Source organism: Malania oleifera, chromosome 8 (genome assembly GCF_029873635.1).
Source record: "Malania oleifera isolate guangnan ecotype guangnan chromosome 8, ASM2987363v1, whole genome shotgun sequence".
NCBI lineage: Eukaryota > Viridiplantae > Streptophyta > Magnoliopsida > Santalales > Ximeniaceae > Malania > Malania oleifera.
The window spans coordinates 96,662,133-96,679,719 of record NC_080424.1 but is presented as its reverse complement, the minus strand read 5'-3'; the positions used below and the strand labels follow the sequence as shown (position 1 = coordinate 96,679,719).

At 36.9% G+C, this 17,587-nt stretch overlaps 1 protein-coding gene across 1 annotated transcript; it reads right to left on the bottom strand.

Annotated features, from left to right (window-relative positions):
• Positions 1-1,762: 1,762 nt before the first annotated feature.
• LOC131163029 (DNA-3-methyladenine glycosylase 1-like) lies at positions 1,763-16,020 on the bottom strand. Its single transcript, XM_058119728.1, has 2 exons — positions 14,544-16,020; positions 1,763-2,089 (listed from the first exon to the last, which is right to left on the bottom strand). The coding sequence occupies exons 1-2, from the start codon at positions 15,617-15,619 to the stop codon at positions 2,068-2,070; spliced, it is 1,098 nt and encodes a 365-aa protein (XP_057975711.1). The 5' UTR covers positions 15,620-16,020; the 3' UTR covers positions 1,763-2,067.
• Positions 16,021-17,587: the final 1,567 nt, after the last annotated feature.

Genomic DNA, 17,587 nt, shown 5'->3' with positions numbered 1-17,587 from the left:
AATAAAATAAAATAAAATATATATCAAACCTATCAACAAAATTTTTAATTTACATATCATTTATATTTACTTTTTCTTAATTTTCAGTCATTAAAATAAATTTTTATTTTTAAAGTGTTTAATAAAAAAGGAAAATAAAAGAAAAAATGAGTTTCCTCCTTATCTTTCTTTCCTTTCCTCGAGTAAAATTCTTGACATATCCAAAAGGAGCATAAAACCATTGTCCGCCAAGTAGGGGTGGCAAAATGGGTCAAAAACCAACGGATGACCCATGATCCGCCCTTTTAAATCGGATTTAGGTCAATGTAAGCTGACCCATTTATAAACGGGTAAACCCAAACCCTACCCGTTTACTAAACGGGTTAGGCAGGTTCAGGTCAGGTCACCCATTTATCTCTATATATATATATACACACACTTTATATTCTTATTTGCTGAAAGCATTTGAAAAATTGAAATTAAACCTAACCTAGCAGTTATGCCCGTGTAGCACCAGCGCCGCCCTCCTCTCCGTTTCTTGCCGGCTCACCGCAACTCTCTCCTTTGCAAGTCCTCTCGCGGTCTCGCCTCTGAGCTCTTGCTCTCGCAGTCCCAGCCTCGCATTTGTAGACTCACTTGCTCTCACCGTTGCCGTTTGTATCAAATCTAGTCTCGATCTCTCATCTGCCTCTCACTCTCAGTTCAATCTCCCTCTCATTGCTCTCACCCTCAGCCTCCCTCTCGGCTCTCACTCTCAAAGTCTATGTGCAATTTTATTTTATTTTTTACATTTTTTTTTAAGATTTAATAAATAAAATAAGGCATGCCTTTAAAATATTAAGAAAAAATTAAAATAAATAAATTATATATTTTAAACGGGTGACTTGTTTATTAAACGGACGGGTTAAAATTTACAGACCCGTTAATAAACAGGTCAACTTGAACCCGTTTAATCACGACCCATTTACATCCCATCCAAACCCGGCCCATGAACCCATTTTACCACCCCTACCACCAAGGTACTACATTGCAGTACAAGGTTTGCTTTTCCTACAAGTTGAATAGTTCTCGCAGTGGCATATGAATCAACAAAAGTACAAGAATAAATAAATAAACAGTAAAGTTAGTTAAACCAAAGAAAGTTCAGCTGCATGCCCAATCTCAATTCGCACATCATCTGAAATTAGTGAGAGCTTTCGTGAAAATAGTGAGAGATTCTTCTTAATCGGAACTCACTAAGAATCACACATTCTCATCCTACTGAGCTTATAATGCAAAATGCAAAATGCAAAATGAAGGTTATGGTCAAGGTTATGCCAATTGCACACTGCTTCAAAATTTCCATATATTCAAGAAACGAAAAATATTGCAGACTCGCGTCATTTAAGTTATAAAACCTCATTTGGTGCTCTGCAAAATTAGAAGAAGAAAATTGATTGCGGAGACATCCCATATCACCATAACATTTACACACCCTGACAAGAAAGAAAACTCACTTGCTCCATATAGGCATCATAATCACAGGATGCCCACATCATCAAAAGATGTGAACTGTGCTGTCATTTTCCAAGGTTACATTTTCTATTGATAGCATCAACGCTGCTCCGTGTTATAAAGAATGGACTCTAGGTCCCCACCTAATCTTCAATTAAATTGGATGGTTTTCACTTTTCACCCCTTGATTTTCGCAGGTGGCAAGGGTAGGATTTTCTTCCAGACAAGCAATGTTACAGATGAACCCAGCGAAAGTGACAGAGAGATAAAAGCGTGCAAATATTTTAAATTTAGACAAACCATACATACTGCATTGGATTGACAAGACAATGAAACGGTGCAGTTTTGGATGGCCCTAGAAGAGAGGGGCAATAATTTAAAACTGGCAACACTAGACCTTAAAAGGAAGGAATATACTTTATTCAAACCAAAAAACAGATTGACCAGACCAATGCTCATCGGTAGAGGCCTCATCCGTCGATTCCACATCTACATGAATTACTGTCCTGCACTCCTTTGAATCATGCCACTCATGCTGGATGATGTCAGATACACATGAATGAATGAAACACCACACTTCTCAGTATGACACACTCACTGTCCCCAAGCACAGGCCCTGAATCACATATAAGCAAAAGAATGGTACACATAAGCGTCACAAGAATTGGATACTAATTGCTAGAGAGAGTGAGAACAGACTATGGTAATGAAGGTTTACAACTAGAAAAGAAAAATGTTCGTATCAAATTTTCCAAAGAAAACCTGATTCCAAAATTACAGTTGATGACAAACAGAAAGTCAAGCTTCCTTCTAATTAATTCAACTATAGTTTCTGCATTAACCTCGACTTACACAATGCATTGCTTAGAATCTACTAAGAGATTAGTGGAGTAACAACGGTTGTATTTATCACCAAAAAGCATCACCATCCTTATTTAATTGGCTCGGTAGTAAAATGCTCACCAAGAATCACTCATTTAACATCAAATGAGCTTGTTATACTTAGCCCATCAAATCTTCTGAATGTAAACCAAGGATTCAAATCTCCAAAAGCAAGTTAGAATGCCAGTTTTACAGTTTCTCAAAATAATTCGCGTACTTCCAAGAACCTCATCCTTTCATCCACAGGTTGTATGGATCTCCCTTGGGTTGTTTTGACTTCACATTTCAAAAGAAGCTACAATTCAAAGAAAGCAATATGCAACACATGCACATGTATATTATAGAAAAGAAGATTTGTTGTGAAGAATATCAAGAGGTTATGAACAAGTGTTAAGAAACAAAACCAAAAAGAGGGTGGAAAACCCTCCAAAGAACAAAAACAAAAATTACGCCAGAGCAGCTCTCCAGTCATTCTACAGAACACCTGAAGATGAAACCCAAAAAACATCAAAATAACAAGCCCAAGACAAGACGCTAGAAGCACTGCCCAATTTCAAAGCAAGAGAGGAATGAATTCATCCCAATACTTTTTTTTAGTCCTTTCTATCTGCAGTATCCAAAGAATACTGACACAAGCACACCTGCACAGAATAAATTATGCAGAATAGTCTAATTATGCTCATTATAATTTAGTGTTAAGGCGTTTTAACAAAAAAACACCTTCAAACAATGCCAAAATTACATCATAGCAAGAAGAATAATAGGTGTGCAGACACTATCATCAGTATCTTCAATTCTTGAGTTCTTTTAAATCTGTTAGATTACCACTTTACCTAAGAGCTTAAGCTCTTACGTAAAGTAGTTATCTAGCATGATATCAGAGCCAAGTTGCCAAGGAGTCTTGGGTTCTTGTCTTGTTGGCCGCATTTATTATTTATTTGTTAAGAATTATCTTACTCCCTACAATGGGTGTTGTTTATCGTTTGTTTATCTCTCCGTATGCTGTTGGGCTACATATGCGGAAGAGTGTTAAAGCCTGATATACATTGTTGGCCCACAACCTAGCTTCTTAAACTTTTAGATAAAGTGGTTATCTAACATGGTGTCAGAGCTAACCCATAGATCCCAAGATTGAATTTGGCTTTTGATACCATGTTAGATAACCACTTTACCTAAAAGGTTAAGATGTTAGGTTGTGGGCCAATAATGTATGGCAGGCCTTAACAAAATCAAAGAGGGTTAAATATGTTTCAAGATGGACAATTCTTAACTTGTTTTCATCTTCTATATCCTTTTTTTTTTTAATCAGAAAAGAAGCAATTTATTGATAAGGGAACAGTCTATAAAACAGCAAGGTGGATGAGGGAAAGGGACTTCCTTCTAACATTATTTGCTCGGATCCCAGCCCAAGCCCATAACTCAGCCTCCACCGAAGCTGCAATGACCTGCTTCTGCTTGATCATGGAGATGACCAAGTTACAAAGGTTTCTGGTCCAAGGACAATGCAAGAGTATGTGGTCAACCAATTCAGCTTGTTCAAGACAAAGAAAGCACCTATTCATGAGCAGTATGCCCTTTTTCTGAATGTTGTTGAGGGTAAGGATCTCGCCAAGAGTTGCCTAACATGCAAAGAAGGCAACCTTTGAGGAGACTGGAGATTTCCAAATGGAAACCCAAGGGAATTTGGAGCTGTGATCTGCTAGAGAGCTGAGGTGATTGAAGTAAGAAATGACAGTAAAAGCACCCTCCTTGTTCAAGATCCACAAGGGCTTATTGGTGATGTCATGGAGCTAAAATTTATAAAGGTGGTTGAAGAAATCTGACAGAACATTCATCTCCCAGTCAAAAGCATTCCTAATCAAAGGAATGTTCCAAGTCAACACCCCTGACCAGAGAACTCCATGTGCTGGCTGATAAGGGCATCTTTGTTGCAGGCAAGCCTGAGATAAGAGGGGGACATAATGCTGAGCTGGGAATCTCCACACCAGATATCATGCCAAAAATACACGTCCTCCCCATTTCCCACCTGAAAGAGAATAACAGGGAAGAAGGTACTCCTCCCTTTCATGATGAATCTCCAGACACATATGCCATAGGGAACATTCACCTCCTTTGAGATCCAGCCATTGTGATGGAGGCCATTTTATAAGCAATGACCTCTCCCCAAAAATGCTACTTCTCGATCAAGAATCTCCACAGCCATTTACCCAGAAGAGCCTTATTAAAGGTGAAAAGGGATCTGAGGCCTAAACCTCCTTTTTATGCATGGGCTGTTTGACAAATCCCCATCTAACCAGATGATATTTGAAGTCCTCAAACAAACCTTCTTTGAATACTTTCCAATCTTTTTGCTACAGAACTTGGGATGGGAAAAGGGGACATTAAAAAAACAGAAGATCGGAGAAGGTGCTCTTAATGAGCACGAGTCTACACCCCATTTTGACAAAAAGTTTCTGTTCCAACCAGCCAGCTTCCATTTCTTTAAGCATTCCTTCAAAATTCTTAATTTCCTGACCAGATAAAAATCAGGACCACCCTCAACCTTTTATCAAATTCACTAGCTTCTGACCTGACCCACAAAACCTTCCTCCTCCATTAAATATTTTCAAATTTAAAGAGGCTCTTGCTATTGACCAGACCTCCAGAGTTCAGCAACGAAGGGTCATGGTGAGAAGTTGTTATAGATAGAATGGTAAGCAATGAGCCTGGGAACAAATCCTCCCACTCAATGGAAACAAGAAATCAGTCAATTCTGGAAGCTCCCACCTCCTCCCTATTCTTGGCTGTCCTCAACCTTGTATCAAATCCACCAGCTTCTGACCTGATCCACAAAACCTTCCTCCTTCAACTACATATTTTCAAATTTAAAGAAGCTCTTTCTCTTGGTCATACCTACAGAGTTCAGCAGCAAAGGGTCATGGTCAGAAGTTGTTATAGGTAGAATGGTCTGCAATGAGCCTGGGAACAACTCCTCCCACTCAGTGGAAACAAGAAACCTATCAATTCTAGAAACATCTCATCAATAAGGTTGTTGAACTCCCTAATTGCTCTAGAAGTCCTACTTCTCCCACTTCTCTCAAAACTAAACCTGTTTAAAAACCCATCTGATACACCAAGGAAAACACCAGTCAGGTCTGAGCTCAGCTAGTTCTTCCCAAAGCCTCCTGCTAATGCCATCCTCATCAGGACCTTGGTCTCCTCAAACTCCAGCAAACAGGAAATAGAGCTATACCCAGTTTTATATGCAGCTTCTTAATCATCCTTATATTCCACAGCAACAGAATGCCTGGTGGAGTACCCCAATCAAGAAAACAGCTCATTTCATCCTCTTTCCACCCCAGATACACTGAATAAGATGGATTGATATTTCATCCGTCTTGGTTTCTTGGAAGCAACCACCTCCAGCTTCCACCTTCAGAAACAGCCTTCAATAACTTTCTTATTATCAGGGTCTTGCAAACCCCTTACCTTCCATGATATGCTGCATTTCATAGACCTTTTTGTTTGCTCCTCCCCTGCCACTGCTAGTCCACACTTTTGGTCCACTTCTCCCCTCATAGTTCATAGACCACTTCCAGCTTTTTCATCACTTTCCTTTTTGCATTTAGGGCAGCTGCTTTACCTGCTTCTACACTTACCCTCACTGCTCACCCTCAGTCTTTTCTCAACAACCATCGAGAAGTCCATAACCTCCCTTTCATAGTCAACAAAGCAGACCCCATAAGCTATAACTTACCAAATCCCTTAAGTCAGTTTTAAACCCATTTCAATGCCTCTCCAAGTTGCGGCTGACCTTTGCCCCTTCGCTGCCCACAAGCTCTCCATCACTTTTCAGTTTTCACTACGGCTGGTGGTGAGCTAGCATAGAGTTCTCATCACTGTGGATCCTCCACGATGCTAATCCATCTCCTCCCTACGGTGATGAAACCCAGCTCCGACTCTGCTGCTATGCTCGCTCCACATTAGCAGCTTTGACTAGATCTCTCTGATTCATATGAACATGAATCTTCCCTCGTCTCTCATGATCCAGGTACTAGGCAAGAACTACTCTGCTTGTCAAGCATCTTCCCTGCTCTGAGTTGGGAAACACCTCATCTCTCACCCACTTGCCCTTCTTCACACAGATCATGTGGTCTTGCTAACTATTTTTAACCATTCATTCTAGAAAAACAGAATCATCCTTGTTAAATGTTCTTAACCAGTTAAAGTATTTATCAACCAAGTAGAATCCAAACAAAGCTAGTATATCGATGCACTAAGGCACAAGGTAATAATTACGTTTTAGGTATGCAAAACCCTCTCTCTCACTTATACTACAAACATCGCGCTTAAGTTGACAACATCTATTTTCTCTACCTTGCAAACTACAATAACTTCCACACATAGATTGAAAAATAGAAAGTTCCATATAATAATGTGCTATTCTTAGTTTTAATATCCATATATAACATATCTCATTGATATTCCATAACTACAATAATTTTATTATTATAATTTAATAGCCATAATTTTCAAAATTTTCTACACCAATAAAAAAAATGAACAATATTTTTTATAAATGATTTTTGTGCATAGCATTGAATTCTTCTAAGACTACAGTATTAATTAGGGTAAATACGCCTAAACAAGAACCATAACTAAACCAACTTGATCACTACAACCACATCCCTAATTACCAATCAAACTAACCATGACTACAATTGCTATCCCTTTCGATGCTGCTGCCAACACCACAATCACTGCTACTGCTACCAAAACAATTGTTGATGGATCTAAGATGTTGAACTTCTAATCAAATAAGCTTTGAGGTGATTCCAAACACCAAAAAGAATGGTGTGGCATGTCATGTCAACTTGTGTGACGAAGAAAAATCCTTGAAAATTCATAATGTAGAAAAGGAAACTGGTGCAAGAATCTGTATTAAACATGATGTTAGTGATAGAACTAGAACCAATTTGTATCAAATTTGGCTTCACTTTCAAAAGAAAAATTAAATAACTTCCCTAAAAATCAGGTTGGTGTTCCCCTTTTCCTCCTTGAAACTGGCATATAAATTTTTAATGTGGTAAATGGCTTGCATCCTCATTTAATGCATACAAATAAAGATTTCAAAGTCATGTGTTGATGCTTTGACAGATGTGAGGACATAGTGCTTAATGGATGATAAAATTCAATAACTTTTTCTATAGTAATCAGATCAATATTCTTTTTTTCTTTGGGTCAGAAAGTAGACATGCAGAGTTTTAACATGTTATGTGGCTCATAGTCAGGTTCTACATGTGCTAATACAAATTCCATTTTAAAGTTACATGTTAGTGCTGTGTTGCACTGCAAGACTGTGTACTAAACATTGAATAACTTTACCTAGGAAAGCCAGATTCCACTTGGTTTGTTCAACACTAAACTAATGGAGCTTCAAAACATGCATGGTTTACAGCCAATTCCTTTTGAGAGGATACATATTTAAGGGCTAAGTTACAAAAAGTTAAAGTATGGAAACAAAGGGTAAAAAATTCAAATTTATACACATGGAAATAAGTACCCAAGGGCCAACATCATACAAAGAAATTCTTGACAGTAAATTCTTGTGAAGTAGGAATTTCTTACTTGAAGAAATTAAACCATTAACGCAATTGGATGCATGGTAGCCTTCCTCGCGAAGGCGCAGAAGGTTTTTTTTTGTTGGCTTCATAGCTTCAAGCTATTCTTACTGAGTTTGGTCTTACCAGATCCTATTCTTTCACAAGGATGGAGTGCCAAGGTTAAGTTGTATAGGACTCAAAAGTGTCTAATCGAAAATAAACAAATTAAGTTGCCAATTCTCAGAAAAATTTGCATCAGCACATGTTCCATTCATTCATATTGCAATCAACATAGCACCAACATATAACTTTGAAATTGAATCTGCATTAGCACACTAAACTAGGATGCAAGCCATATACAAATCAAAGGCCTGTGTGCCTTTTTGTTTGGTTTTGGTGGGGTGGGGGGGGAAGGCACCTTTACTATCTTCGGTTCTAATTCCATCTTTGACTTCTATGCCTTGTAATAAATTCTTGGATCCATTTCCGTTTCTACATCATGGTTATTTTCAAGGAGTTACGCTTCACCAAAATTTGACACACCTTGTCATCACAAAGGGATCAAAAGAAACCATTAGAAGAGGTTACCACACTCATTGTAAACCAACCAATATACCCAAAGGACCATCAACAATCGCCGTCATATGATCATTACTCCATTTGACTAAGAATGAAGAGCCATCTCTCCCTTGCCAAGCATCTATGTAGACATTGATAGCATCACTCAAGTTCTTCCCAATCTCTAGCAAATTTTCTTATGTCAGCGCATACTAGATATGACAAAGATGTGCTCACGCAAAGGCATCAATTTGAAGATCAAAGTTTAAGATGGAAAATTCACTCCCATATTTGCATATGATTGCAACATGCATGTCATCAAGAATTGAGCATGAGTTTCATACATAACAGGCTTCACAAGCTCATTGATGCACTTTCCTTGTCCTTGCAAAACCTTGAGATGCATGCACTACCATCTTCCCACATGTAGCAAGTTCTATGAGTGAGTCATATCTTCTGCTTCGAGAACTAAAATCGAGCCAACATTTTCTTCCTAATAGTTGGAAACATCTTTTTGCTGCATTTTAAAAGCTTTGGCACAAGGTTGAGGACTTTAAAACAATCATCCTGTGATGATTCAGAGCTCTGTTCAGAAAGTTCAAATTTCAGTAAATGGTACAAGCCTCATAAAGAGCTTTTCACCCAGTTTGACAGTTTGACCTTATCAAGAAACCAACTAACCAAGTCAACAAAATTAGCAAGATCTTCCACCTTTCATTGAGCTTGGAGTTAACAATAACATAGAAGCATGGCAGTCAAAGACGCAAGGAAATTGCAGCCCAAACGGTATATGAGCACAAGGCGGGAGGCAAAGAGTTGAGAAACATTAGATGCAAGAAAGAGTAAGATATTTATCAGTGCTTTTCACCTTTATTCACAAGCATACTGACAAATCAGATGGCTGAGACTGTAAGAGGGAAAAGCAAGTATAAAGTAAACATACATGCGGCGCACCTCAAAGTGCCTTGCGCCAGTGCAACTCTTGAAGGTTATCCTGCCCCAACCACTATGAGGCGCAAACCTCATTGCCCCAGTGCATGCCCTAGTTGCAACTTTGACTACTGTGCCTAGACAAAGTTAATTTAGTAGCAGTTTTATCTTGCTAGCCATGCAAATTTGTGCTCCCACTCCCACACAGAGGAGGCAACCCAAAAAAGTTTGAATTCTCTCAAAAGGAAGAAACTGTGACCCAAATCTAGAAGATATATAAGAAATCAAGGCGGCCCATTCTTCAAAAACTATGTCAAGAATTGAAGGCCCTGCGGTGGTACATAAACCCTTATAAAGGCTAAGACATAAAATCTAACCTCAAAAATGCAAATTTTAAGTGCCCTCTGTGCTTGGAACGGTTCTTTTTTTTTTTTTTTTCCCCATAGGATTGACTAAACTTGCTTTAAGAGACTCAGCTGCCTAAATCCCTTCAAAGATAGAGGATCAAGTCAAAACATTTGTTTTTTTCCTTCTTCAATGTTAACTTTTGCCTAGGCCACACTTTGCAAAGTTTACAAGCTAATCAACCATGTACCCAAACTTTTGCTTAGGGCATTCAACTTGAACTTGATGATTGCTTGTTGAAGAAAAGAGACAATAACCATAGATGGTCCCACCAGGCATGCCATAAAAGTAGACAAGAGTATCCTCTAGTTTTTTCCTTTCAAGAAATTTGTCTGAAAATTTCTTTACAACATTGAACCTGAGAATGGGACTGCAATTTCTAAAAATTTTCTCACTAAAAAAACGTCATCCAATTTATTTTCTTATTGAGTATTTTGTATTGAGGGTCTAAATAACTTGATCTCAAACAACAACAGCAAGCCTTAAGTCCACTTAGGTGATCGAGAGCATTTTCCTCTCTTACTTTAAGAGCTATTAAATCCTTCCTCACTACCTCATTCCAAGTTATTTTAGGTCTACCTCTACCTCTTTTAGTACTAGAAACAATAACTAACTCACTCCCCCTCATAGATGTGCTACTAGGCATGTGTTTCAAATACCCAAACCATTTATTTCCCCCCCCCCCCCCCCCCCCCTTATCTTGCCTTTGACCAATGTTATGCCTAGTTTATTGCTATATGTTCATTCCTTAATTTATCTTTTAATGTTCCACCTTAATATTTGCATTTTGGCAACTTTCACTTTTTGTACGTGTTGTTTCTTAGTTGCCCAACATTCTAACCCGTAAAGCATGGTTGGCCTTATAGCTATTTCCTAGAGCTTTTCTTTTAATTTTAAGGGTATTCTACAATCATACAACACGGCTGATGCACTCGTCCATTTTAACCAACCTGCTTTAACTCTATGCATTACCTCCTCTTCAATTTTCCCTTCTGCTTGCATAATAGATCCAAGATATCAATATCTACTAATGCTATTAATTTCTTGATTATCAAGCCTAATCTTCTCTCCAATACTCCCCCTTACGTTACTGAAATTATATGTCATACATTCTATCTTTTTCCTACTTAACTTAAAACCTTTAGAATCTAAAGTGGCTCTCCAAAGTTTTAACTTAGATTCCACACCACTCCTGTTTTCATCAATCAAGACAATATCTTGTACAAATAATACACACCAAGGGATCTTGTTTGGGATACTCCTATTGAATTCATCAATCACTAATGCAAAAAGATAAGGACTCAAAGTAGAACTTTGACGTTATCTATTGTGATTAGAAATTCTCTATGTTTCCTCTCTTACAATCCTAACATTAGTCATTACCCTATCATACATATCATTAATGATCTCAATATATCTATTGCAGACTCTTCTTTTCTAAAATTCATCAAAGAACTTCACTAGATACTTTATAGACTTTCTCTAGGGTCAATAAAATCACATGCAAGTTCCCCTTCTTTTCCCTAAATTTTTCCATTAATCTTCTTAAAAGATAAATAGCTTATGTTGTTGATCTCCCGAGTATAAAACCAAACTCTCATTTCTATTCTTATTCTTTGCTCAATTACCTACCCTTTCCCATTATTTCATCATATAACTCATAATCTTAATTCCGCAATGGTTATTACAATTTTGAATATCACCTTTTGTTTTAGTATAAAGGTATTAACATGGTTTTCCTCCATTCCTCTGGCCTTTTCTTGGTTTTTATAATAGTGTAGAATACATTAGTTGACCATATACTCCCTTTATCCCCTAAGCATTTCCAGACTTCAATTATTATGCTATCTGGTCTTATAGATTTTCCACTTTTCATCTTTTTTAAAGCCACCTTAACTTCTAGGACTCCAATTTTGCCAATAAATATCTTATTTTCAGTCTTTTCCTCATCTATCACTCCCAAGCTCAAGCTTTCAGTTTGGTTTTCATTGAATAACTTATTAAAGTATCTCCACCACCTCTTTTTATGTCTTCTTCTTTGATTAAGACATGATCCTTCTTGGCCTTTATACATTTTATATTACCTAAATCTATATATTTTCTTTCTCTAACTCTAGCAAGTTTATAAATGTTTTTTTCTCCTTCTTTTGTATCTAGTTTAGTATATAAAGTATCATAAGTTCTATGTTTAACTTCATTAATAGCCCTTTTTTATTTTTATTTTTATCTTTATTTTTTGACTCTTCATACTTTTTATATTTTATTCTACAAATTTGCCATGTTTTATACCCATTTCTTTTTGTCTTTACGGCTTTTTGAACATCTTGATCCCACCACAAACTTTCCTTATTAATCAAGTATCTTCCCCTAGATTCACCTAAAACCTCTTTTGCTATCTTTATGATAGAGTTAGCCATTTTATTCTATATAGCGTTCACATTTATTTTATGTCCCTCATTGTCCAATCACTCTCTTTAATCATTTTATCTTTAAATTTTACTGCATTTTCTCCCTTCAAGCTCCACCACCTAGTCCTCTTGCGTTGATTTATGTTGCTCTTTCTCTTTCATTTTTTAGTATATAAATAAATAAATATATATATATATATATATATATTAATACGACTATAAGTTATGTAGTCAAACTTACACCTAGGATAACTTTATAATCTTTACATGATAGACGATTCCCCTTCCTAGTTAAGAAGAAATCTATTTGGCTTTTGTTTGTCCACTCTTGAAATTCATTAAATTTTCTTTTCTTTTTATGAAGTAGGTATTCAATATAATCAAATTATGGAACATGGAAAAAACTAAAATTGTATCATTGACCACACCATGGCCTCCATATATCCTCTCACAACCTATATTGTCCTTTCCAATGTCTCCATTCAAATTAGCTCCTATAAATGTCATTTCAAATGTTGGTATCCCTAGTATAATACTATTTATATCTTCCCAAAATTGTCTTTCAAGGTTTTCTGCTAAGTCTACTTGGGGAACATATGCACTAATGACATTTACTATCTCTACGCCTAGAGCTATCTTGATTTTGTAATCCTATGCTCTATTCTTTCAACATCTACTATATCATCTTTTAGGTCTTTGTCTATTTGGGGAGCATATGCACGAATAACTTGATCTCAAACAAAGAAGAAAATTTTCTCCACTTTGGTTAGAAAAGGATTGACGTAATTGGAAGACAAGAACAAACTCAAAATTCAACACTTGAGATGTATTGTTCTTAATGTTCTTCTTGAGTACTTGGGGACTTGAAGGTTTAAGTTCTCTGGGGCTTTGATGCTTGAATCTCTCAAAGCTTCATAAACTCAAAATATTGTATATAAAAAGCCTTGAATGCACCTCAAACAATAAAAATTTGAAGGGAAGAATTGTGCTTCAGTTTAACCTCTTGAGTGGACATGTGGTCACCTCCCATTGAAGAATTCTTCATTGGATTCTAATCTCTACCTATCCATTTTTTTCTAATTTTATTTATTAGAGATTACTAAAATAGAATACTAATCTTGATGCATGTGGAGCTTAAGTCATGCATGGTCTTATTTTATTGGATTAAATGCATCACATTTAATGAAGTATAGGATGCTTGGTGAGTTTCTATTTGCCCTTTCTTGTATCTATTTGGATTAACCTTATGATGCATAGCGACCTCAAATTTTTCATTAAATTTCATTAATGGGATCCTTTAATAACAAATGGCACTCTTTAATTAGCCTTTCTATGCACTTTCTTGGACCCATCTAATTTGACTTTCCAATTTTCAACCTACAACTATTTAGGCTAAGGACTTCTAGCTCATTGAAGTGGGTCAATTACAGTTAGTCTTCCTCACACTTAACATATCATGGGCTAGGGAAGGCGTTTAAGTCACTTCAAGGAACCACACGCCTAGAGTAGGTTACGCAGCAATTCAAAATCATATCAAGTATGCATTTAAGAAACTTGTGTCGTGTTTGGGAACAAGGATCTGGAACTCTGTATTTGGAGTTATTGGACTTCAGCAAAACTCAATACACGTGATTGAAATCCAAGCCTAGACAGGTTCAGATTCAATGCTTGAAATTCTTAACCATGCTTGTCATTTGTTTGGTAAGCGTTTTTCACATGCGTCAAAGACAAGAATGAAATCACACATCCTGGGTATTAAACGCGCATCATCCTTCTTCTTGAAACATACTTTCAAAGATTTAGGCACACCGCCCCTAGTTTAAACACAGATATGCCAACGCTTGTCCAATTTGTGTCTCACCAATTGATACTACAATTGCTCTCACATTTAAAAAGACATGCTATGCAGGTGGCAATAGAAAATAAAAAATCCAGGTACTAGCCATGTATTAATATCATGTCATCAATTGAACTACAGCATGTTAAAAGACAAGCTATGCAGTAGGCATAGAAAATAAAATTCTAGATAGCAATACCCTGATAAATGGCTCAAATACTCGGACATTTCCATAAACCTATTGATTGTAAAGCTATTAAAAAAATCAAATGTGAGCTTCAGCATCTAAAATTAATTAAAACATTCCATAATCAACCCCTCCGTTCTAGTTTGCATATCTTTTAATTTACAATTGCAAAAGCTATTAACACGAAGGTGATAAAAAAGAAAATGAAACAATTTACAGAACAATAACAGGTTAAAGCCATTTGATTATGTGATCAGCAATTAAGGCATAAGGGAAAATACCCAAGGTTAAGAATACTATTGATTGGATCAATAAGCTGTGGCTGCTGCTGCTGCTGTTGCTGATGCTGCTCCTCCTGGTGTTGCTGCTGCAAACTTGCAACAGCTGCTACTGCTGTGGCACTTGAAGGCGCACCCTTTGCTTCAACAAACCTCCACAAGTACCACGACGCAACAGACCGGTATGGTCTCCATTTCTCACACAATTGCTCCATCTGTGAAGGCCGAGGCAACTCCTCCAGACCATTAAGGAACTGCACACCCTTGCGGACGCCAAGATCGCCAACAGGAAGGACATCCGGTCTGTGCAATGAGAAAATCATGAACATATGAACAGACCAAGAACCAATGCCATTAACCATTGTGAGCATTGTGAAAAGCGATTTATCATCCATTTCTACAATCGAAGAATCTGATAGGATCCCACTTTGGTACTTTCTTGCGAGGTCGTGGAGGTAACTGGCCTTACGGCCGGAAACGCCAATTTGACGGAGCTGGTGAGGAGTTAGGGCAAGAACTGTCTCCGGAAGAACACCGGCCTCACCGCCGCAGAGCGCGACAAAGCGCGTGTAGATAGACGTGCCAGCCTTGTACGCAAGCTGTTGGTAGAGAATGCTTTTGGTTAGGGCAAGGAACGGGGTGTGGAAAGCGTCGAAAGAAGGAGGCTGGTGGAGGCTGATCAGGCGAGCAAGTTGTGGATCGGAGTTCCGGAGATGGCGGAGGGCGATGTCGATTTCGCCTTCGCAAGACAACGATCTCGCCACGATTCTCGTCGGCGGGGGAGCTCGATGCGGAACGATTTTGTTTTTGGTGGCGGTTCTATGGCTTCCAGCGGCGCCGTTCTGCGTGGATTTGCCGTCGGAGGCGTCGGGAGAGACCTTCCGAATCTTCCGCGGACGGAAGGGGAGTTTGGCGGAGGGAGAGGGGTTTTGAGGAGGAGCATTGCCTAATCCAGCGGCTGTCGTAAGGGGCTGCGAGGCTACTGCGGCGGAGGCCGTGGCAGTGGCGGTGGCGTCATGGTGGAGCTGAGCCTGCGTTTGAGTTTGAGTTTGAGTTTGAGTTTGCGTTTGCTCGCCCATGTGCGGCGGCGGACAGGGCTAATGTCGTCGGTGCTGGCGGCTGCGGTTGCGGTTGTGGTGGCGGCACCGGCGATGGATGATCATAACAAGGATTGGATCGAAACCATATGGAGACGAGATCTGCACACTCCACTCTGCAATTGGAACTCCAATCCGTGTCGTTATCTTCTACTTTCTTCCCTTCTGTGGAAACTCTGAAGCAGGCTTGGATTGACTGTTTAATTTTTATTATTATTATTTTATTAAATTAGTTCTTCTTCTCGCTTCACTCGCTCTTCACACTTCCATCAAGTGGTGTCCGCTGCTTTTCTCCCACCAGCCATGACAACCGCTCTTCTCACGCTCCTCCCATCGCGCGTGCGCACGCCTTTATACTCCCGCGAACATAGCTGCTCTTTTTTCCGTTTTATCTTTAATTTTAAACAATATATTGAATAATACCTATTTAAAAAAATATTTTTCATAATGATGCTCTAACAAATTTTTTTCACTAAACCAAATAGCGAAATTTATTATGTATTTATTTTTTTATTAATAATTTAGAATATGTCATTTTTAAAAATCCTTTTTAACTATAATTTGTAACATTAATTGTTTCAATTTTTTATATTTTCCTTTTTTATTTATTTATTATAATAATAATAAATTAAATTTTTGAAGCGAAGAATCATTTAAATCTCGCTAGACGAAACAGCGAGATTTACTGTGCATTTATTTATTTTATTAATAATTTAAAGTATGTCATTTTCAAAAATCTTTTTAACTACAATTTGTAACATGAATTGTTTCAATTCTTTGCATTCTTCTTTTTTATATATTTATAATAATAATAATAACAAATTAAATTTTTTGAGTGAAGAATCATTTATTAATTTAAATTTTCACATATAATAAATTAAAATTTTTAATTTAATTAAAAATATTATTTTTATCATAAATTAATATAACAGTCATACATTATAAATGTATACTAATAACAATATTATTTTTAATTAAAAATAATTATTATTGAATTTATTAATTAAAAATCTTAATAATTCTAATTTAAATTATATTTAAAACTAATAATAACACTTATTTAAATACAATCAAATGTCACTTATAAAATAGGAGGTGATTTTTTTGCTTTTAGAGTAACAAGGGCACCTTTGTTGACCTTCATAACTCCACTTTTAGTAGAGTACTTGTACTTTTGGATTCAGAGACTCCAAAGATAAAACAAGATTCTACTTCAAATATGGAATATTTCATACTGCGATGAGAGTTGTCACAACATCATGATGCATTTTTATTCGTACTATTTCAATTCCAACAATTTTACAAACTATATTATTGTCTATCAATGCAATCCCACTAAAGCTTGATTCATATGAGAAAATCAATCTCTATTAGGAAACATATGAAACGAGAATACTAATCATCGCCTAATGATTTTTAAAGTATGCATCACTAGTAAAGGAAATAACAAATTTAGTAGTTTCATATTCGTTATCAACAACATTTGCTTTCATGCAAGCATTATTTATTTGTCAAATAATGTCTTAATGAAAATTTTAAAATGTGAGCTTGTAACAGTAGGAGGCAATAGATGGATGGATTCTTTTGCTTTAATATATTTTGCATTGGTTGATCCTTATTCAAGTATAATGACCAACCTTCAATATGAATGAGTCACGTAGCAGTCATTACATGCTTCTTTTCTAACTATCATTTCCCTTCTTCTTCTTCTTCTTCTTCTTTCTTTTGAAGATATAATTAGTTAATAATTAAAGTGTACTATTGGAGATCATCAGCTTTGATCAATAAATGGATGGATTCTTTTGTTGCTTGAATCATTCACCTAAATAAAAACAAAAATATGGCTTTTAATACTTGATAATATCAAGATTCATATCATTTGGATCCAAAGTATTAATGTTATCAAGCATTAAAAGGATGATTTGCTTATCAATTATTTTTGTAACGCCC

What these genes read in the sequence shown, in the direction of transcription:
- LOC131163029 (XM_058119728.1), bottom strand. Translation starts at nt 15,619, where the DNA reads ATGGGCGAGCAAACGCAAACTCAAACTCAAACTCAAACTCAAACGCAG. An exon ending in AATAGTATTCTTAACCTTGG is followed by an intron (nt 2,090 to 14,543) that starts GTATTTTCCCTT and finishes TATGTGATTCAG; the next exon opens with GGCCTGTGCTTGGGGACAGT.